Genomic DNA, 22,580 nt, shown 5'->3' with positions numbered 1-22,580 from the left:
AAACAGGCAAATCGACCAGAGAACACAGGCACTTTACAGTTATATTACATACATGGGTATATGTAAGAGATTACGGTTGGCCCTAATGCAATAATTTGAATTTAAATACACTGGTGTGCAAAATTTAAGGACCAGTCAGATTTTCACCTATAGCTTCTCATAGGAGTGGCCTGGATATGGGAAAAGCATATCAAAGGAACCTCGTTAGGTACAGAAATGATGAAGGAAACACACCGACACAACAAAGGAAACAAAACGGTACAGAGGGACTTTATTCAAAAATGGCAACATAGCATTGGTTACCATGATACAGATGCGTCACTGCCAAAGATGGAACAAAGGGAAGAGGTGGTCCTCAGTAGGAGATATGGCCACCCCTAATGTCGATGCTTCCTTTGCACCGCCTGTCCATATTTAGAACAATGTTTTTGATAAGTTCTTGTGGTAACCCGTCCATTTCTCTGTCAGTGCCATCTTCAGCTGGTGAACATTTTCTGGTGGGTGTGGACGTGCCGCTAGGCGTCTCCCTACAGCGTCCCATATGTGTTCGATGGGATTTAGATAGACGGAACGGACACGCCAATCCATGCGAACAATGTCCTCAGTTTCCAAAAGCATATGAACAGCTGCAGTGCGATGTGGTGTGGCGTTGTCATCCATAAACATGAAATGAGGCCAATGACACCTCGGAACAGACGCGCATGGGTAAGGATTACCTCAGTACAGTAGCGTGCACCGGTTACAGTACCGCCTTCCAGTATTTGCAGTTGTGTACATACATCCATCCAAGATAACGCCTCCCCAGACGAGAACCCCTCGACCGCCATATCGATCCTTTTCAATGATGTTTGCGGGGTGATACCGTGTGCCAACCTCTCGCCAGATTAGCTGACGTCCAGAATCGCTGCTGAGACTGAATCTACGCTCATCAGTAAAGAGTACCTTAAGTAAAGATTTTGTGGTTATAACCTTTAGAAATAGTGTTAGTCCTTAAGTTTTGCACACCAGTGTATATAGGGGTCCGCAAATTTTTTTTTTTTTTGATATTTGAAGGGGTTCGTAGATCTTAATAGTTTGGGAATCACTGCACTAGGGAATGGCTCCGTCGGTGGCACAGCTGGTATAATAACCGTCCTCCCCACACTGGATGGAAACGTTCTGAGTTCGAATCCCTTCAGTGATGAGAGGAATCAATGGCCGAGTTAGTCGGTTGCAGACCAGTGTAGCATGTTTTTTCCTCCCAGGAATTCCAGTTTTTCGTCCAGCAATCAGCAAATCGATCAGAGAAAATAAACGCAATTTACAGACATATTCTTTACGGCGTAACATGGTCTTAGTTGCTAATTCGCTAAAAACTCTACAACAACAACGAGGATACGATATACATTTGCTTTCTTGCATCACATGCCACTACCACTACTACTACGATATAACATACAGTAGCCTAGGTTGCATTGGCGCTTAGCAAGCACACCACGTTTATTTTTGACACACTTATATCAAAAATATTACGATAAAAAAACTAATAAAATTAAGAAGATTTAAAACACACCACAGAAGAAATCGATTACTGTAAAAAAATACTACTCTGCTGAGTACGAAGCTGAAGTCACATTCCGCCGTGATTAGTGCTCCAATGCAAAACCGACTAAATTCTGTCGACTTTGTCCACAAAAACTTTAAAACGTGTTGAGATCTTCATAATTGCAGAAATCAAGCGATGTCTTCAGGTAATAAGGGGTTGCAAGTCTCTGTTGTTGTTAGATTAGCCAAATGAATGTACGTTGAAGCAATTGTTTAAGCTTAAACAGTGAATTCTCGATCATATGAGATGTGATGTTCATTAGGATTTGGTAATCGTTTGCTTTAATTTTCGACATTCATTTGCACTTTCGGGAAGCTTTTTGAGATGTGGAATCTCATGGGCTGGGGGAACGGAGTAGGTTTTTTTAGAAACAGTAGTTATTTGGGCAACTATATTTTGCCTAATGTGTAACTATATTGTGCCCATAACGTATTAATTAACATACAAAAAAATCATATTTCCAATCAAAACAGATGTAATTTATTCATAAAAAATGAAAAAAAAAAATTGCATATTATTGTTATTAGCTATATGTTGCAAGGAAGCCTGAGGCTTATGCTGCACCAGCCAAAAAAAAAAAAAAAATTCCCGAGTTACCCTGAGAGAGAGAGAAGGGAATCAACAAGAAAGAGAAGAATAGATGTGAGGATTAAAAAGCAACAAGTCAATGCTAACATATAATAAATCAATAAGATAATAAAATAAAAACATATTTATTATTTTAAGTTTGTTGAATTTTTTTCCAGTTATTAAAAAATGAATTTAATTACTTAAAAAATCTAACATTTAAGTCTTAGCCGAGCTTGAAGAATTGCAGTTTCAGCTATTGTAGACCTCCAATCACCTTCCTCACTTGTCAGGGCTGATAGTGATTCTGTTAATCTAAATAAAACTAAGATATTATAGGATTTCAACGGGATATTTCAACACAGTTGAAATCAAATAAAATATTTAATTATTCACATTTCAGCATACTTGAAGGCTGACAACAAAGTAAAGTAATGGTTGTTTTGTGACTGAAACCATGCTTTCTCAATAATGAACTGGCATATGATGAAGTCCACATAAAGGAATAATAATTTCACTGAAACAACAGTAATTGTTTAGTAAAAATTGTAAATTATCAATAATTAATTATCCATAAATTGAGATTTTGTTTTTCTCTAAGACAAGACACACTTGTCTACATATTTCTGTGTGAATAATTTAGAAAAAGTGTGCAAATTTCTTGAAAAATGCCAACTTGTAATAAAATCATTAAATATTGGTTGCTACTTGTGAGTTTTTTAATTATTTTAATTTCCTATTAGTCAGAGGAATTTTGAGTGATGAATTTTTCCCTTCCATATTTCTCAGAGCTGCAATTCAAATGTCAGAGCTTCATGCAGCTTATAAGCAGCAGTTTGGCCAAGTCTGTTAGGGGCTCACATCTGGTGAGTATGGGATAGGCACACCGAGGGTCCTGAGCTGGATATCATCATTCTTCCCTTTCTTGGTGATTCCCTTCTATTTCTGACTCTCTCTCAGGTAACTCAGAAATTTTTTTTTTTTTTGGCTGGTGCAGCAAAAGCCTCAGGCTTCCTTGCACCATATGGCTAATAATAATAATATGGCAGTCCAGAGATACAGATGCAGAAAGCCTCTTATATTGACCTTTCTAGGAGGCTTGCTTTATATATAAATCTGATATGAAAAAAAGTGGGGATAGAATAGCCTAGAAACTGACCACTTAAACTCTTGACTGCAGAACTTCTTGATTAGCAGTCCAACTGATACGTGAAAACTAAAATATAAAGTGTCTTGCAAACTGTGAAGTGCTCGTAAAAAAAAATGGGCTGCATATTTCAAATAGAGGTATTCTACATATCAAAAAGTATCTGGCATCAGCATTTTTGCTATATTAAAGAGTTACTCCATGATCTGGATGCAAATATATATGAATGGATCTAATGTAAATTAAGTGCTTTGGACAGATAAAAGTTTATCTCAAAGTAAGTTAATACTCCAGAAGATTCCAAATTATCGGAAATAAGGAACACATACCTGTGTGTTGTTCACAGTACACTTAAATCAATACACAACAAAATGCAGTTGACTTCTTAATTCATAAAATTCTTAAGTCTTCTGTTATACAAAGACATCCGTGTTGGCCAGATTTAAAGGCACAATAGTAGTTCAAGAGCCACAAGATTGGGGCTACACTAACATGATTTATGGTTAATAATAATCATTGATAATACAATGGTTGTCACTGGTGACATTGCTGAATAGATACTTTATATTAATATTCACAATAGAAAGGCCCTTGTTTGAAGGTAATAAAGCACTCAAACTTACATTGGTATAATTATGTTCATTTCCAAATTGGAAATACTATATGTACGTAATGGAATGAAACATTTTGTGGGGAACAAGTTCTTGTGACCAAAATGACCTTTTGTGACAGTGATATTGAAAAAAACAGTTAGTATTAGTATTATTATTGGCCATATGGTGCAAGGAAGCCTGAGGCTTATGCTGCACCAGCCAAAAAAAAAATTTCCAAGTTACCCGGAGAGAGAGAGAGAGAGAGAGAGAGAGAGAGAAAAGTAGAAAGGAATCACCAAGAAAGAGAATAATGATGATGATGTACAGCTCAGGACCCTGGGTGTGCCAAGCCCATACTCATCAGATGTGAGCACCTGGGGATGTCACTGAAGAAGTGATAAGTAAATACCATGAAACGTTTTACTCCATTGTATACAGGGTGTTTCAGTTAAACGTTTCAGAACTTCTAAGAGGGGTAGGGTACATCCTGACAACTCGAAATCATATAGCAATGTGGGGTCGGAAATGCTTTCCTGAAGCGGTATTGTACACAGAAGTCGTCGTGCAGCACAGATTCGATTTTCGGTCAATGTATGGGCCGGTATTATGGGAGATCACCTCATCGGACCTTACCTGTTACCGTGTCGTCTAACCGGACCTATCTACTTGATCTTTCTGCAGCAAGTATTGCCACAACTTTTGAGAGATGAACAGATTTCTGCCTCGACGCAACAGACAATGTGGTTCCAACACGATGGAGCCCCTGCCCATTATAGCGGAGATGTTCGTAACTACCTGGATGTCACATTTGGTCAACAGTGGATCGGACGTGGTGGTCCCGTGCGTTGGCCTGCTCGGTCACCCGACCTATCATGTCTTGATTTTTATTTCTGGGGTCATATGAAATCGCTAGTTTATGACACCCCTGTTGACAATGCTGAGGAGCTGGTTGCAAGAATCGCAGTAGCTGCCGAAGAAATTCGCCTGGAATATTCCAGAATGTTCGGATGTCCATGCGTCGGAGATGTGAGGCGTGCATTGTAGCCCGTCGAAGAAACTTCGAACACTTACTTTAATCCATGTACCTTTTGCTTCTTTTCATGTATTATTAAAACGATTTCTCACTTACGGTCTCTTTTCTTTTTATGGTGCTTCTGTGTACAACACCGCTTCAGGAAAGCATTTCCGACCCCACATTGCTATATGATTTCGAGTTGTCAGGATGTACCCTACCCCTCTTAGAAGTTCTGAAACGTTTAACTGAAACACCCTGTATATATTTCCAATTCGTAAATGAACATAATTATACCAATAAAGGTTTGAGTGCTTTATTATCGTTAAACAACACAGTTTACCTATGCACCATGCCACATGAGGAATATCTTATAAAGGTTCTTTTCTGGGTGGGGGATATTGTGCTGATATACCTGTCCATAGTAGGATATGTCATAATGATGTTACAGCAAAAGAAAATCTAATAGAAAAACTACTATACTTGAAAGTGGGTTTCCCCCAGTTGTCTATGGTTTTTATCCAGTTATATTGAAGGAGACTGCAAAGGAATGCTCAAAACCTTTAGAGTTAACCCTGATAGGCATGTGAGGCCTTCAAGACCCACACACTTGGATTGGGGTCTATAAGCAGTGTCATGCTCTTAATCTACTTAGTTCTGTGATGAAACACCTAATACCTTTCAACAAAGTTTTTTTTTTTTTTTTTTGATTTTGCCATTGAAAATTCCTGAAATCTCTGTTGGTTTTTGCATAAATAGAAAAATGCAGAATCAAGTTAAGCCTATTCTCAGTAATTAATTAAATGTACATGCTGAAAAACATGCCTGAATTTAAAATTATTGTCATTTCTGACATCCAGTTATCGAAGTGCACGCTTGTTATGTATTATGGTAGCACATCCAATTGTTACACTTTCTGGCTTTGAATCATGGAAGAGTCTGGTTGGCATCCAATTGTGAAACCATTTGGGTTATTCAATCAACATTTCATTCACATGTCAGTTAAAAATAATAACGTAGATAATATTCAAAACTCCCAAGTAAGAGAGTATGAAAAAAAAATGTCTAAAGTGCTGCAGAGATTTTTTATAAAAAAAAATTAGAAATATGTTTATAATATAAAAAAATGGATTTTTTATATTCATAACAGAGTGAAAATAAAAGTGTCATCAAAAAGCGAACAATTCTGAATTATTTTTTGCTATTTTTTAAGGTTATAAATGGTGTAACCCTTTTTGCTCCATTAACTCAGTGCATGTGTAAGGAACAGAAAAACACTAATATGCCCAGATAAATGAACCATTAAGAAGGGAATCTCTTGACTAACCTGATGAACTACTATGATATGGTGACTCTGGAGTTGGATGCAAGGAACAATTTTGACATTATATACTTAGACTTGAGAAAAGTATTCAACATGGGAGGAACCATTCCTCCCATTTGCATAGTAAAACAGATGCAACTTATTTGATTTACTCTGCTCATTTTCAATCCAAATTTTGGAGAATAGTGTGAAGTGATTAAAAGTGAATTTAAAATATTAAAGGTCAAAATAAATTGGAATGAAATATTGTTAAAATTAAAAACTGGTGAATGTTGGTTTTTAAAATTAAATACTGATTAACCAGACTTATATGCAAATTCCTTTGGGGATTTTTGTTCTCTTTAAGTTAAAAAAAGTTGGTAAGTTAAAAAAAGTGTACCATAATTATAACTTGATTTATTTTCAATGCTTAAGGTTTCCAATCATTACAAGTCTCTAATCTATATTTTGTAGCTGTAAATGTGTAGTTACTACTGATTTTTGCTGTGATATGTAATTCGTTGATCTTATGTATTTTTTCTCTGCAGCAGTTAGAGGATTCAAGTGGGCCTTTCATCACCATCCAGAGATAGTTGGATCAGCATTCATGGGATTAATTGGTTGTTATTCTCTCTCTCTCTCTCTCTCTCTCTCTCACACACACACACACACACACATTCACTTTGATCTATTTAACTGTATGGTAAAAATCATTCATTATATAAGTGTAGATATATTTATTTATGCTTTTACTGAGAGTTTTATAAATGTTATTTAAGCACATTCTTATTATTAATGAAGGCAAAATGATGCAAGGAAGCTAGGTTTATTGAGCATTGGCCAAATAGAGAAACCATTACCCGATTATGTTATTATGATTAAAAAGATGGAAATCTCACTCCAACTAGATCCATTATTCTTAAATTTAGCACTCCAGAGTTTTCACCCTCAATTAAAGCTGGTTATTTAAACTGTCTGATTCGACCTTACATTCCGAATCCTGTTTGTTGTTTCAAATGTCAGAAATACGGTCATTCCCAGCAGGTGTGTCGTGGTGATGCTGTATGTCCCATCTGCAGATCTAAAGAACACACTCAAGCGGATTGCTCAATCAAAACCCCTGTTTGTCCAAACTGCAAAGGAAGCCATTCCAGCCTTTTCCAAAACTTGTGTGCTATGGATAACAGGAAAGAAAATTCAAAAATACAAAATAGAAAATAAAGTTACGTTTCCTGAGGCACGTAGACAAATTAATTTGACCATGCCTAGTAATCGTTCCTATGCAGCTCACGCTCAAAACATTGTTTCTACTGCAGCTCAAACATATGTATCAGTTCCGTTTAACACCTCTCTAGCAAATTTGCTTAAATCTACACTTTCAACCTTAAAAAAGATAATCCTCCAAAAAAAAACTAGCAAAGCCACAAATACTCCAATCAGCATCCCTATTCATACCCCATCTGTCCTGGTTGAAAGGAACAATTAAAATCTGACTCAGGCTCTAAAAAATGGAATTTCCCACCAACAGTATGGATGTAGATGAGCTGTTAGATAATGAGGAGCCCATTCTAGAACTTTATGCAGATGACACCATGGATATTGGATGCCACACATTTCCAAAAAAAGACCAGAAAAAATGTCTCGCGAACAAAACACAGTCAGATGAATTATCATCGAGTAGACCTAAATAATGCACAACTTCGTACAGTGGAATTGCAGAGGACTAAGCAGTCATTTTGATGACTTTTAGCATTAGCATCGGCATATGATGCAAGAAAGCAAGCTTATGCAGCATCAGCCAAAAAAAAAATAAATAAAAAATAAAAAATAACCACTTCCACTTCACCCCTCTGTTTGTTCGAAATACCTGTCCAGCTGAGCCTTAAACTTATTTAGGCCATCAACTTCCACAACAAGGGATGGAAGTCTGTTCCACCAACCAACCACCCGCTGGCTAAAGGCAAATTTCCGTACGTCTATCCTACATCAGTCTTTCCTCAATTTGAATTTATTGGTGTACACGCAAGTATACACAACCCATGTGTTTACTTGTACCCCAGCGATTCCCAGCAGTCTCTGAAATATCCTGCATCTTATTTTCCAGCTTGCTGCTTATTCCAATAGAAGCAGTGCAAGAATCACTTTCACCTCTGCCAGTGGCTACTGTTAATCTATTAGTCCTTGTATCCCCCCAATCTAGCAGTTTTCTGACCCACCTAACACTGCCTCGATAGCATCAGCAAACATTCTTGCACCCTTTCTATTTAAGTGTATCCCATCCCTGTAGAAGCAGTCTCTCCTGTTAACAAGTACAGACCAGGCTGAAAAACATTCTACCCCTTGAGCCTTGCACAATCTTTCCAGGGCCGAATTGATCGACAGGGCTCTCATCATATACTCCCTCCTATTGTGTCTGGGCAGAATTGCAGACACTTTCAAATTCAACCCTAATTCATGGCTTATTTTCAACAGTGACCTGTACTTGTTAAGTAATTCCACCAGTCTCCTACTCTTAATATCATTAGCGCCAACATGTACAACTTTATCACCTTTTGTGCCCCTAAAAGATGATATCCGCTCTACAACGTCATCAACCTTTGCCCCTGGCAGACATACCCTGGTCCTGTTCCACCTATCCTTTTTACAAAGCATGTTTCCCGTTTCCCTGACAATAGAGCCACCAACAACTACTAGTTCCTTTGGGACCAGCGCATTCTGCCTTGGGGACTGCCGCTGTGTTGCGTGATGACCAAGTGCAAGCTCTGGCATTGGTGTGGGCAGCTGAGAGCTTGATGGGCCCTCACTTTTAATCCTTCGAGGGCATCCACCCTGTCCTTCAAGCTCTCATATAGGCCCATAACAACGCTGAGTTGTCACCTGATTTCCTTACACTCCTTTCATCGCACACACACACAAAGACATCCCCCATGGTAGTATCATGTCCCGTACGCGACTGCTCCACAAACATCAAGCAAGTAGTGCATTTTAAAAGGCTGTGATTCAGAGGGCAACTTCCCCCCCCCCCTCAGTTCTCCCCTGAGCCACAGCACTCCCATTAGCTTGAGCCTTTTGCTTTGCTGCTCTGGTCTGAGTCATGATTTCTATTTAATTTCAATAAAATATCAATTTCAGTACAAAATTAAAACCCTAAACTTGTATCCCAACACAGTTATAACACTATATTTATGTTTCAGTATCGAGTGTTATCTACGAAATCCCTTTATATAACTTCCGTATCAAGTGAAGTATTAATTATTTATTTTTACTAATTATTTATGTTACGTAACCTAAGTCGTTATATGTATAGTTAAAAATACAATTTAATTAACAGTGAAGTTCAACAAGATTAATTGACAATATTATGTACTGTTTCCATCTATATTCTGCCATCTGCTCCACTCCTGCTTTTAGAACTTGACAATCTCATTGCACAACTCCAATTTGTCTTTTTGATGACTTTAAACTATACTATATTAAGCTTATGCTATCTAGTTCGAGATGTTTTGTATCGCGTAACAATGGCGGCAAGTTACGAACGGTAAACACGTGGATTTGATACCCTTACCGATACTAAGTAATACTTACAAAATCTCTATCTAAGTTACTTTAAACTAAGTATTGTAAATAGTAATATAAAGCTACTCTAGAAAATAAGTTAATATGCCAATTTAACAGAAATAAAACAGAAAATAATAAAAAAAGAAATAAAACAGAAGCTAATAAAACAGAAAAAACTTCTCTGTTCCAGGAGCGGCAAAAATCTACGTCCGCACAGGCTACGCTCGTTCTCAAAACTCAAGACTTAAGAGATTTAATAGCTCAATTTAGTCCCCATAGGTGTATGCTTACAGGAAACATTCTTGTCACCTCAATTTTGCCAAAATATTCAAGTTATATCATGTACAGATGAGTTAGGAACTTAGAATCACTTGCATGTGGAGGAGTAGCTATTCTTGTTAACACTAACATTCCATCCAAGCCGATCCAATTGAGAACTACCTTAGAAGCTGTGGCAGCTCACATTGCAGTTGGTACATCATTTACCACTGTTTCCATCTATATTCTGCCATCTGCTCCACTCCTGCTTTTAGAACTTGACAATCTCATTGCACAACTCCAATTTGTCTTTTTGATGACTTTAATGGACACCATCCATTGTGGGGGTCTGCTACAATGGACAGAAGAGGCAAATTGATGGAGGAACTCATGAATAATAATGATCTTAATTTATTAAATTCTGCATCTCCTATCTACACAACCTGCCAACTGGATCTGCTTCTGTAATAGACTTGTCAGTTTGTTCACCCTTCATCATTCCAATCATGATGGAGGGTGAACAAGTTAGGCGTAAAGCGAAATGGGATTTATGGATTGCTTTTCCCTCAACCATCACCAAAGACACTGGTACACAGGTCATCTGGAAAAGAATACAGGCATTAAATAAAAAATTCATTCGACTGCCCTCTCCAGTACTTCATTGGAAAGGGAAAGACCTATCTACAGCTGAAGAAGTTGCCAATGCACTAGCAGAATCATTTGCAAAAATCTCTGCTTCTGTCTCCTATGTGCTCACCTTCCAGAACATCAAAGCAGGTGAAGAACGGTATGAAATCAACTTCACGCACTGCTCATTCCCATACAACCAACTCTTTACATTAATGGAACTTCAAGAATCATTAAACAGATCTTTCAATAGTGCTGCAGGTCCAGATGGAGTTCATTACCTTATGCTAAAGCATTTACTTAAAGACTTGAGAACCCTATTCATTTTTTATAATTGGATCTTCTCTGAAAATGCCTGTCCTTCTTCGTGGCACCATTCGTTCATTATTGCCTCACCAAAACCAGGAAAAGATTCTTCCTGTGTTGAAAATTACAGGCCACTATCTCTTACGAGCTGCATGGGAAAAATTTTCGAAAGGACGGTTCATACTATGCTCATTTACATCCTGGAGTCGGAGAATCTCCTTCCAGAACAACAGTATGGCTTTCAGAAGAATAGATCAATGCTAGGAGTGCTTATGAAAGCCAAATTTCCTATCCACATTGCTTTTGTCATGAAACAACATCTAGTCATGGTCAATTTAGATCTTGAAAAAGCATTTGACACTACATGGCATCATTAGTATTATTATGGACCTTTGCCATTTGGGGCTTAGGAACCATTTGCCGAAAATAATTCAAAATTTCCTGCAGTTGCGTTCTTTTCAGGTCCGATATAAAAACGTACTCTCTACATCTCATAATCAGGAAGAGGGAGTCCCGCAGGGATCAGTACTTAGCCCAACACTATTTTCAAAACGAGTTAGCAGCATGACACAAGATATCCGAAATATCCGAAAAACTGTTTAAACTAATATGTATGTAGATGACCTTACCATTTCCTGTCAATTCCAAAGTATGAATACCATCGAGCGGCAGCTCCAACTTGTCATAACCAAAATAGAATCCTGGACTTCATGGAATGGCTACTGACTATCAGAAAAGAAATGCACTGTCACTCACTTTTGCAAGAAACGAGCTCTCCATCCTGAAGCTGAACTACAAATAAACAATACTCCACTCCCGCTTGTTAATACTGTTAAATTTCTTGGACTAATGTTAGACCGCAAACTAAATTTCCAAGCACACATCACTTATTTGAGAACTTGTATGAAGCATTTGAATATACTTCGATTAGTCTCGTTGATGTCATGGGGAGCTGATTGGTATACTTTGCTGCATCTTTATAGATGTTTAATCCTTTCAAGGCTTATGGTTTCCATTGTATGACTCTTCCAGGAGCACTACTTTACAACGGCTAAATTTGATCCATCACAGTGCTCTGAGGACTGCGCTTAGAGCTTTCAGGACTTCTCCGATTCAAAGTCTTTATATCGAAGCTCATTATCTGAAATCAAATGAAAATAGACTTGCCTCGCTCAGGATCAAAGAGCTTGTTCAGGGTTGGAATGTCAATTTAAATGAAATATTTCAAAACACAACTGAACCTGTTCCATCTTGGACATACGTGTCTGTCTTTCAAGATATACATTTTCTCCAGTGGGGGAAAAATATACCTCCCTGCAATATTAGCATTAGTAGAGGCATATGATGCAAGAAAGCAAGCTTATGCCGCATCAGCCAAAAAAAAAAAAAACGCTCCCATTTCACCCCTCCATTCGTTTCAAGTACCTGTCCAGCTCAGTCTTAAATTTATTTAGGCTATCAACTTCCACAACAAAGGATGGAAGTCTGTTCCACCAACCAACCACCCACTGGCTAAAGGTAAACTTCCACACATCTATCCTACATCTGTCTTTCCTCAATTTGAATTTATGCCGTCTCAAATGATTATTCTGAGCAAGAGGAAGAATTCCATCAGCATTGAGCATGCTCAAGCCATTTAAGGCTTTATACACCTCAATCAGATCACCTCGCAGGTGCCTAGTCTCCAGACACTGTAATTTGCAAAATTTAAGCCTTTCTTCATAAGAGCAACCCTTTGTTCCATTCACTAATCTTGTTGCCCTTCTCTGTACTCGTTGCAACAGCTCTACATCCTTCTTGAAATGAGGCCTCCAGACCTGTATACAGTACTCAAGGTGTAGCCCGACCATTGCTTTATATAAGGGGATAATCACCTCCTTATCCCTGCCCCTCGACGTGGGCACCTGTACGTGGTGAGGGGACCTCCCAGTGATGCTGCTGGACTTCCAGACTAGCATCACTGGGATCCAACGCCCACAGCCTAGGTTCCGGGCTTACATCAATGGAATCCGGCGTGTTTGCCGTGCGCTGCGACCCGTGGAAATTCGGAAAGGGGGATCCTGGTGGTTGAGGGGCCCAGCTTCAATACACCACTTTGGCCCCTGCTTCGACAAGACGGGTGGTCCTGGAAGGCCCGGCTAGGATCAATCGGCTAGTAGGCTCGCCTGCGAGGGTCAACCGTGTCAATGCCACGCCCCTACCCTCATGGTCCGAGGGACAGGATTCAGGCTGGCGGCGGTGCGGGTATAGTGTCTGGGTAGCCCTGGCGTCCCACTCCCGAGCGCATTTATTGCATGCCGGGTAGTGGGCGTCCCTTTGGGCTCCGTGGTGGGTGGGGAGCCCGGGCACTGAACAATTTAAATAACTTCATGAATCCTGATAAACGTATTCCTTCAGGGGCCCCAACCCGGTCCCTATCTGAAAATAACGACGGAGAGGCAGATAGCATTATTGCTACAAAGAGGCAGCGAACCGAACTACCATCAGGGCCAGTCCCAAGGTTCTTAATAATGCATTCCACCAATGAAACACCGATTGGTAAAATGTCGCCCTTTTTTATACAAAAAGGGTTGGATGGGTTAGCAGGTACACCCAAGTCAGTTAAGAGGCTCCGTTCTGGGGACCTCTTGATTGAAACAAAAAATGACGGGCAGTCTGAACATCTACTCCGAGTAACATCAATCGGAGGTATACCCGTAACAGTGACACCACACAGAACACTAAATTCATCGAGAGGTGTCATTTCGGAGTGGGACCTTCTCGACGTCACCGAGGAGGAAATCTGCTCCGAACTAAAACCACAGGGAGTTACTGCCGTCAAGAGAATCACTGCGCGAAGGGATGGGAAAATTGTTAAAACCAGGAGTGTTATCCTGACTTTTAACTCTCCCAAACCTCCTGATGAGATCAAAGCTGGATACATCAACTGTCCAGTACGTCCATACATTCCGAACCCTTTACGGTGTTTTAAATGTCAGAAGTATGGACATTCTCAAATGGCCTGCCGTGGAGTCCTTGCATGCGCCCGGTGCGGTGCAAAGGACCACGAAACAACAGCATGTTCAGCCACCAAACCCACCTGCATTAACTGTGAGGGAGAACATCCGGCCTATTCAAGGGCATGCCAGAGGTGGAAAGAAGAAAAAGAAATCCAACGGCTGAAGGCAGAGCTCAACATATCGTACCAGGAGGCAAGAAAAGCAGTGAAACCTCTTAACATCAAAAAACCTACCTACGCCCAGAAGGTAGCAGGGAAATGTTCGATTGGGACTCAGACGGACATGTCCGTCCCCCCAAAAGAATCATTTACTCCCATTGCACGTTATCTTTTAAGCTCCCAAAAACCTGCACAGAAGGACCAATCAGCTGCCACTCCTATATCGGTACCTCCTAATGCTCCACAAGTAACAAAAGCAAAAGAAAAGAATAAGAAAGGGGAAGTAACACCTAGTACCCAGGAAAACATGGATATCGAGCAGAAGGAGGTACATGATGAGTCAGTTTTGGAACTCTTTACGGAGGAGGAAATGGACACGGGACAGCGTCCATTCTTCCCCAAAAAAGATAAATCCAAGACTGACAAAATTAAGCCCTCAGCACCTCGGAAGCCGCCTGATGGACCCACCAAGTCCAAATAATGGCTAAATTCCTACAGTGGAATTGTCGTGGATTCCGGCAAAATATTGACGACATCAAGGCACTCCTGCAAAAGCACAAACCAGTTTGCTTTTGCATACAGGAGACTTATTTAAAGGCAAATAATGACCCCACCATGAATAACATTACCATCATTCGTAAGGATAGAATTGTGGATGGTCCTGCCCATGGAGGAGTTGCAATCCTCGTGAGCAACCAGATTCCCTTTCAGCCTTTGCAACTTACAACCAACGTAGAGGCTGTAGCAATTCGCCTTAAAGTGGGGTTTTTATTAACTGTTTGCTCTGTTTATTTACCACCTGGTATTGACATCCTCCAGAAAGACCTTGATGATCTCGTCACGCAATTGCCTCCCCCTTTATTATTTCTTGGGGACTGTAATGGACATAACACTCTGTGGGGTAGTACTAACATTAACGGAAGGGGACGAGTCATAGAGCGTATGCTCAATGACAATGACCTCTCCCTTCTCAATGTGGGAAGACACACTTTCTTTCACATGCCTACCCGTACTTTTTCTGCCATTGATCTTTCTATCTGTTCCCCTTCCCTCCTTCCTTCAGCTATATGGGAGGTGGAAGAAAACCCATATGGAAGTGATCATTTCCCCGTGATCACCACCTTAACTAGTGGTAGACCGTGTCAGCCATTTAGTTTACCGCGGTGGAAGATTGATCAGGCTGACTGGAATGCCTTTCAACATCTGGCAAATCTTGACCTCGCTACAGTCAGTCGGGAACATATCAATGATGCAGTCACGTACGTTACAGAAAGTATTGTCCAATCAGCTGCAATTGCAATCCCAAAAACATCCAGCCGGTTTCCACTATTTCCTAAACCTTGGTGGAATTCGGAGTGCACAACAGCAAAAAAGGCACAAAACAAAGCCTGGGGGATATTCCGTCGATATCCCACGACTGATAATCTAATATCCTTTAAACGTGCACGTGCAAAAGCACGTTATATCCAACGTCAGAGCCAAAGGAAATCTTGGATCCGTTTTACATCATCCATAACCCAGACTGCCAACTCAAAAGTAGTCTGGGACAAGATCCGGAAAATGAAGGGCAAATACCCACCGTGCCCTTCGGTGATTCTCGAGCACAATGGATGTCTAATTGCAGACCGAACTGCAGTTGTAAATACTCTAGGTGAAACATTTGCGAAAATATCTGCAACAACATCATTCCCTCCAGAGTTCTTGGCCTTGAAAGAAAAACGTGAGAAACATCCATTAAATTTCTCTTCAAAAGGGCTCGAACCATATAACAAGCCCTTTACACAGGAAGAGTTAAATGCAGCACTCTTTCTTACGCATGCAAGTGCTGTCGGGCCCGATGACATCCACTACGAAATGATAAAACATCTGTCACCACAGTCTAAAAATCACTTATTAATTTTATTTAACAGAATTTTTCTTGATAAACAATTTCCGGATTCCTGGCGGAAAGCAATCGTTCTTGCCTTCCCAAAACCAGGAAAGGATCCTAGATATCCAAGTAACTATCGGCCTATTGCTCTGACAAGCTGTTTGTGCAAGGTCCTGGAAAGAATGGTTAATGCCCGCCTTGTGTGGTATTTGGAAACAAATGACCTGCTTTCCAGGACTCAGTGCGGCTTCCGAAGAGACAGATCCACTTTGGATCATTTAATCCGACTTGAAACATACATTCGTGACTCTTTTATTAAATCCGAGCATCTGGTAGCAGTTTTCTTTGATATTGAAAAAGCGTACGACACAGCCTGGCGATTTGGAATATTAAAAGACCTCTACAACTTTGGTCTTAGGGGTAACCTTCCTCTCTTTATCAAAAACTTCCTTTCCAATCGCCATTTTCAAGTGCGTTTAGGATCTACTCTCTCGAGAGAGTTCTGTCAGGAAGAGGGAGTCCCACAAGGGTCCGTTCTAAGTGTCACGCTTTTTGCAATCAAAATAAACTCTATCACGGAACAACTTCCGCCCACAATACACAATGCCCTCTATGTTGACGACTTTACTATATTTTGTCATTCATGCAATATGAGGGTCATTGAAAGGCAACTGCAGAAAGCCATTGACCACCTTACATCTTGGTCATTGGCTAATGGGTTCAGATTTTCATCACAGAAGACCATTTGTGTACACTTCTGTCGCAAACGTAATCTTCATCCTGAACCGGATTTAAGGCTTGGGCAAAACAACATCCCAGTCGTAGCAGAAGTCAAATTCCTTGGACTTATCTTCGACAAAAAGCTGACATTTGTTCAACATATTCGTCAGCTTAGGACAAGGTGTGTTAAAGGGCTTAACATCCTTCGTGCCCTTTCGTCAACATCATGGGGCGCAGATCGCTCTACTCTTCTTCGTCTTTACCGAGCCCTTGTCCGTTCTAAACTCGATTATGGGTCCCAGGTATATGGATCTGCTAGAGATAGTGCACTTCGGTGGTTAAATCCAGTTCACCATCAGGCCATTCGGATAGCCACAGGAGCATTTCGCACATCTCCAGTCCAAAGCCTTTACGTCGAAGCAAATGAACCATCCCTATCTTTTCGACGTAAGCAGTTGTCTTTACATTACACCTTTAAATTGAAAGCCCTGCCTGATCATCCCACATGGACATCAGTTTTTGAGCCACGTTGGGAAAATCTCTATAACACCCGTCGGACTGCCAACAGACCTTTTGGTATTCGGATGCAAGGGCTATTAAATGAACTAAACGTGACGGTAAACAATGTTGCCCAGTCACCAAGGCAACTCCTTCCACCCTGGTATGCACATTTGCCAATGTGCGACTTCTCCCTCAAGATCATGGAGAAGGCTAATACACCGGCGGCCGTCTATCAGCAACTCTTCGCATCGCATAGAGAGCAGTACTCTGACTTTCTGCCAGTCTATACAGATGGCTCAAAGTCAGAATCTTATGTGGGATCTGCTGTTGTATTTCCTCAGAAGACATTATCATTCAAGATCCCACGAGAAGCTAGCATTTATACTGCAGAGTTGCATGCAATTGAAATAGCCCTTGAGTTCATTATAAATAGCGATTACCAAAGGTACATGGTTTACTGTGATTCATTGAGCGTATTACAGGCTCTAGTGTCGATGAGGTACAACTCTCATCCGGTCCTGTCACGGATCCGGCAGATGCTAAGTTCTGCCTTTGAATCAGAATTTGACATTCGCTTCTGCTGGATCCCAAGCCACATTGGGATCCGGGGAAATGAATTAGCTGATACTGCTGCCAAATCAGCCATTTCCCTGGATAGTCATTGCCTGTCAGTCCCCTATACAGACTACAGGCAAATAATACGATGTAAATTATACTCCCAATGGCAAGACTCTTGGCACGAACAGACCGCGAATAAACTACAGCGTATTAAGCCTGTAATCATGCAATGGCAGTCCAGTGTACGCAGGGTCCGAAAAGAGGAAGTTGTTCTTGCTCGGCTCCGCATAGGTCATAGCCATCTAACACACTCCTTTTTGCTGAGGGCGGATGGCCCACCTATGTGTGAGACGTGTAACGTCATTTTAACTATCTCTCACGTTTTTATTGAATGTTCTGTTTTTAGACAATCTTTTTCTAGCAGTTTTAGTAATCTGGCTGAACCCTTTACACTCGGTCAGATTTTAGGTGACAGAGACAACATGTCTGACGTTTTTAATTTTCTACAATCGATCAATTTATACACAAAGATTTAAGTTTATATTTTATACCTTTTATTTAACCTTTAACCACTGTATCATTTTTACCTTTTTGACACGGTAGCCTGTTCTAAGGCTGACCAATATTTTTGTATTAGTTTTATTTTTTGATTTGGCGCATTATGGCCATAGCTGCCAATGCGCCATTAAAAACCAAACCAAACCAAACCAAACCTTATCCCTGCTAGAAAAATTCCTGTATATCACTGACAAGACACTATGAGCTACTCTTGCAGACTGTCTGCACTGCTCAGAAAACTTTATATCTGCTTGCAAAATTACTCCCAGGTCCTTTTCATTCTCTACCACTGTCAGTGTAGTACCACAGAGTTGATATGTCACTCTGGGGTTGCTGCTTCCCATATGTAGTACTTTACATTTGTCAATGTTAAACTTCATTTGCCACCTCTCAGCCCATCTGCTCAACTTTTCTAGATCCTGTTGCAGCAGCAGCGTACTGTCATTAGTGTCCTTAACAACCCTGCCAACCTTCATATCGTCTGCAAACTTGGACATTAAGCTTGATATACCATCATCAATATCATTTATAAATACAGAAAACAACAATGGACCCGATACTGAACCCTGAGGGACTCCACTAATGACATTAGTCCACAATAAGCAGTGTCCATTGATTACCACTCTCTGTCTTCTCCCACTCAACCATCCCTTTATCCATAGCAGGAATTTGCCTCTAATGCAGCAGTCTTCCATGTGTATCAAAAGCCTTTCTAAGATCCAAATATATGATATCAACGTTATTCCAGTTCCTTTGTGACCACATCATAGCATCCAATCAAATTGGTCAGGCAAGACTTTTCCTTAACAAAACCATGCTGTGTCCAAGCTGTAACTGAAATCTTGTCTAGATGATCCTGCAGTGCTTCTTTAACCAGTGACTCCATTAATTTTCCTGGAACCGTATTAAACTAACAGGTCTATAATTATTTGTGTTGCCCTTTGATCCTCCTTTGTGAATTGGGGTCACAGTTGCACATCTCCAGTCCATGGGTACCTCCCTGAGTCCAAAGAAGCTCTCATAATTATGGCTAAGGGTTTGCTTACTTCCTTTGCTGCCTCCTTTAATATAACTGGATAGATCCCCTCCACCCCGGATGCCTTTTTTATGTTTATCTTCAACAATTTCTCCTCCACTTTCCTCTCAGTTATTACAAAATCATCCAGCTCACTGCCAGAGTTTAACTCACCTCTGGCAGTCCCTCCCTGAATAACTCCTCATTGGTGAATGTAGATGCAAAATACTCATTTAGTTTGTTAGCCACCTGAGCAGGATCATCAACAGTTGAACCATTAATATCCAGTGGACCAATCTGATTCATCCCTTTCCTTCTAGAGTTTACATAGGTAAAGGACTCTTTGTTGTTTTTATTTGCATCCTTTGCCAAGGATTTCTCATAATCTGCCTTTGCCTACCTAATCTCTTTGTGACTTGGTTACAGACCAGTTTATATTTATCATAGGCTTCTGAGTTACACGTTAATTTATATGTATTGCATGCATTTTTCTTCTCTGTCACATGTCTAATTAGTTCATCTGACATTCATTTAGGTCTAAATCTTGAACAATATTTCTTTGTTGATATGTAGAGCCTAGTAGCTTACAAGATAAATTCTTTGAATGCTTCCCATTTTGAATTTGCTGCTGGTAACATCATCATCAGTGGGTCCCACTGTATAGAATTTAAATACTGTCTCAGTCCATCGTAGTCGCCTTTACGGAAGCAATAACCCTTCCCTTTACCCCTAATGGTAGTTACCTCTTTGAGTAAATCCCACTTCAGCACACTGTGATCACTGCCACCTAGTGGTTCCTTTATCTGCAGATTCTTAATGCATGAAGAATCACTACTGATAATCAGATCAAGCGTATTACTCCCTCTACTTGCCTCACAAACATGCTGATGTAGAAAACAATCATCCAATAAATCGACAAAAGCCCTGCTAGTGTGTGAGTGACCAACCCACAAATTCCAGTCAGTATCTGGGAAATTAAAATCCCCCATTATAAGATGCAGGGTATTTCAGAGGCTGCTCTGATTTACTGGCCCACTCTATTTCCCTGTAGAGTTTTTTATTACACTCATCAGAGTCATTAGGAATATAACACACTCCTACTCTCAATTTTGATCTCCCAATGCTTATGTCACACCAAACTGACTCGACACTGCACTGTCCAGCGATGTTGACTGGCTTCACTTCCTTGGATTTTGTGTTTCTTAACTAATAGTATAACCCGTCCTCCCTTCCTATCTTGTCTATCCTTCCTGTACACATTGTACTCCCCAAATTCCAGTTCTGCATTCCTTATATCTGTGTGACACCACATCTCTGATATCCCAACAATATCTGCCTTTGATGTTCTGAGCAATACCTCAAATTCATCAAATTTATTTACCAAACTCCTAGGATTGGTGTATATGCAAGTATACCTGCACCTGTTCCTATTCTTAGCTGCCCTAACACAACCCATGTGTTTACTTGTACTGCAATGACTCCCAGCAGTCTCTGAAATACCCTGCATCTTGTTTTCCAGGCTGCTGCTCATTCCAATAGAAGCAGTGCAAGAATCACTTTCACCTCTGCCAGTGGCTACTGTTAATCTATTAGTCCTTGTATCCCCCCAAGCTCGCAGTTTTCCAACCCACCTAACACTACCTCAGTAGCATCAGCAAATATTCTTGCACCCTTTCTATTTAAGTGTATCCCATCTCTATAGAAGCAGTCTCTCCTGTTAACAATATCAGACAGTTACATTCAGCTCATGCTACTATGAGCAACCATGCCTGTAAAATGTATACTGATGGTTCCAAAACTGAAAGTATGGTAGGTTCTGCAGCAGTTTTTCCTTTATGTACAATTTCAGCCACACTGCCGCTAGCTTGTAGTGTCTTCACAGCTGAATTATATGCCATTAAGTTAGTGCTTAATAAGATTATTAAACTTCCATCTCATCTGTCATAATTTTCATAGTCTCCCTCAGTGCTATCTCTGCCATAAGGAAGAATTTCTCCTTTTCTCATCGTACATTGAAACAGATTCATTCCCAACTATTCTTGAGAACGAGGGTAGCCCGTGCGGATGTAGATTTTTGCTGCTCCTGGAACAGAGAAGTTTTTTCTGATTTATTTTCTGTTTTATTAGCTTAAATTGGTATATTAACTTATTTGCTAGAGTAGCTTTATATTCCTATTTACGATACTTTGTTTAAAGTAACTTAGATAGAAATTTTGTAGGTATTACTTAGTATCGGAAAGGGTATCAAATCCACGTGTTTACCGTTCGTAAATTGCCGCCATTGTAATGCGATACAAAATATCTCGAAATAGATAGCATAAGCTTAATATAGTATAGTATAGTACATAATATTGTCAATTAATCAGATAATTAATCTTGTTGAACTTCATTGTCAATTAAATTGTACTTTTAACTATACATATAATGACTTGGGTTACGAAACATAAATAATTAGTAAAAAATAAATAATTAATACTTAACTTGATACGGAAGTTATATAAAGGGATTTCGTAGATAACACTAGATACTGAAACATAAATATAGAGTTATAACTGTGTTGGAATATAAGTTTAGGGTTTTAATTTTGTACTAAAAAAAGTGAAATTTTATTATAATTAAATCGAATTCATGACTCAGACCAGAGCAGCAAAGCAAAAGGCTCAAGCTAATGGGAGTGCTGTGGCTCAGGGGAAAACTGAGGGGGGGGGCAGTTGCCCTCTGAATCACAGCCTATTAAAATGCGCTACTTGCTTGATGTTTGTGGACAGTCGGGTACAGGACATGATACTGCCATAGGGGATGTCTTTGTGTGTGCGCGATGCAAGGAGTGTAAGGAAATCAGGCGACAACTCAACGTTGTTATGGGCCTATATGAGAGCTTGAAGGACATGGTGGATGCCCTTGAAGGATTAAAAGTGAGGGCCCATCAAGCTCTCAGCTGCCCACACCAATGCCAGAGCTTGCACTTGGTCATCACGCAACACAGCGGCAACCCCCAAGGCAGAATGCGCTGGTCCCAAAGGAACTAGTAGTTGTTGGTGACTCTATTGTCAGGGAAGTGGGAAACATACTTTGTAAAAAGGATAGGTGGAACAGGACCAGGGTATGTCTGCCAGGGGCAAAGGTTGATGACGTTGTAGAGCGGATATCATCTTTAAAGGGCACAAAAGGTGATCTAGTTGTACACGTTGGCACTAATGATATTAAGAGTAGGAGACCGGTGGAATTACTTAACAAGTACAGGT

General features: G+C 40.1%; 1 protein-coding gene across 2 annotated transcripts in view; it reads left to right on the top strand.

The window, feature by feature from the left end:
- The first annotated feature begins 1,603 nt into the window (after positions 1-1,603).
- The window catches only part of NdufA3 (NADH:ubiquinone oxidoreductase subunit A3), a 41,716-nt gene continuing 20,739 nt past the window's right edge, over positions 1,604-22,580 (top strand). Inside the window, exons 1-2 of one of the 2 annotated variants that reach the window (XM_090376969.1) lie at positions 1,604-1,730; positions 6,756-6,827. In XM_090376969.1, the coding sequence (XP_090233095.1) occupies positions 1,721-1,730; positions 6,756-6,827 (82 nt within the window). In that variant the 5' untranslated portion in view covers positions 1,604-1,720. The remainder of the gene's footprint in view (positions 1,731-6,755; positions 6,828-22,580) is intronic. The other variant, XM_090376970.1, reaches the window with a different exon arrangement.

Source organism: Mastigoproctus giganteus, chromosome 7 (genome assembly GCF_048544385.1).
Source record: "Mastigoproctus giganteus isolate SK-2022 chromosome 7, ASM4854438v1, whole genome shotgun sequence".
NCBI lineage: Eukaryota > Metazoa > Arthropoda > Arachnida > Uropygi > Thelyphonidae > Mastigoproctus > Mastigoproctus giganteus.
This window is presented reverse-complemented; position numbering and strand designations above follow the sequence as displayed.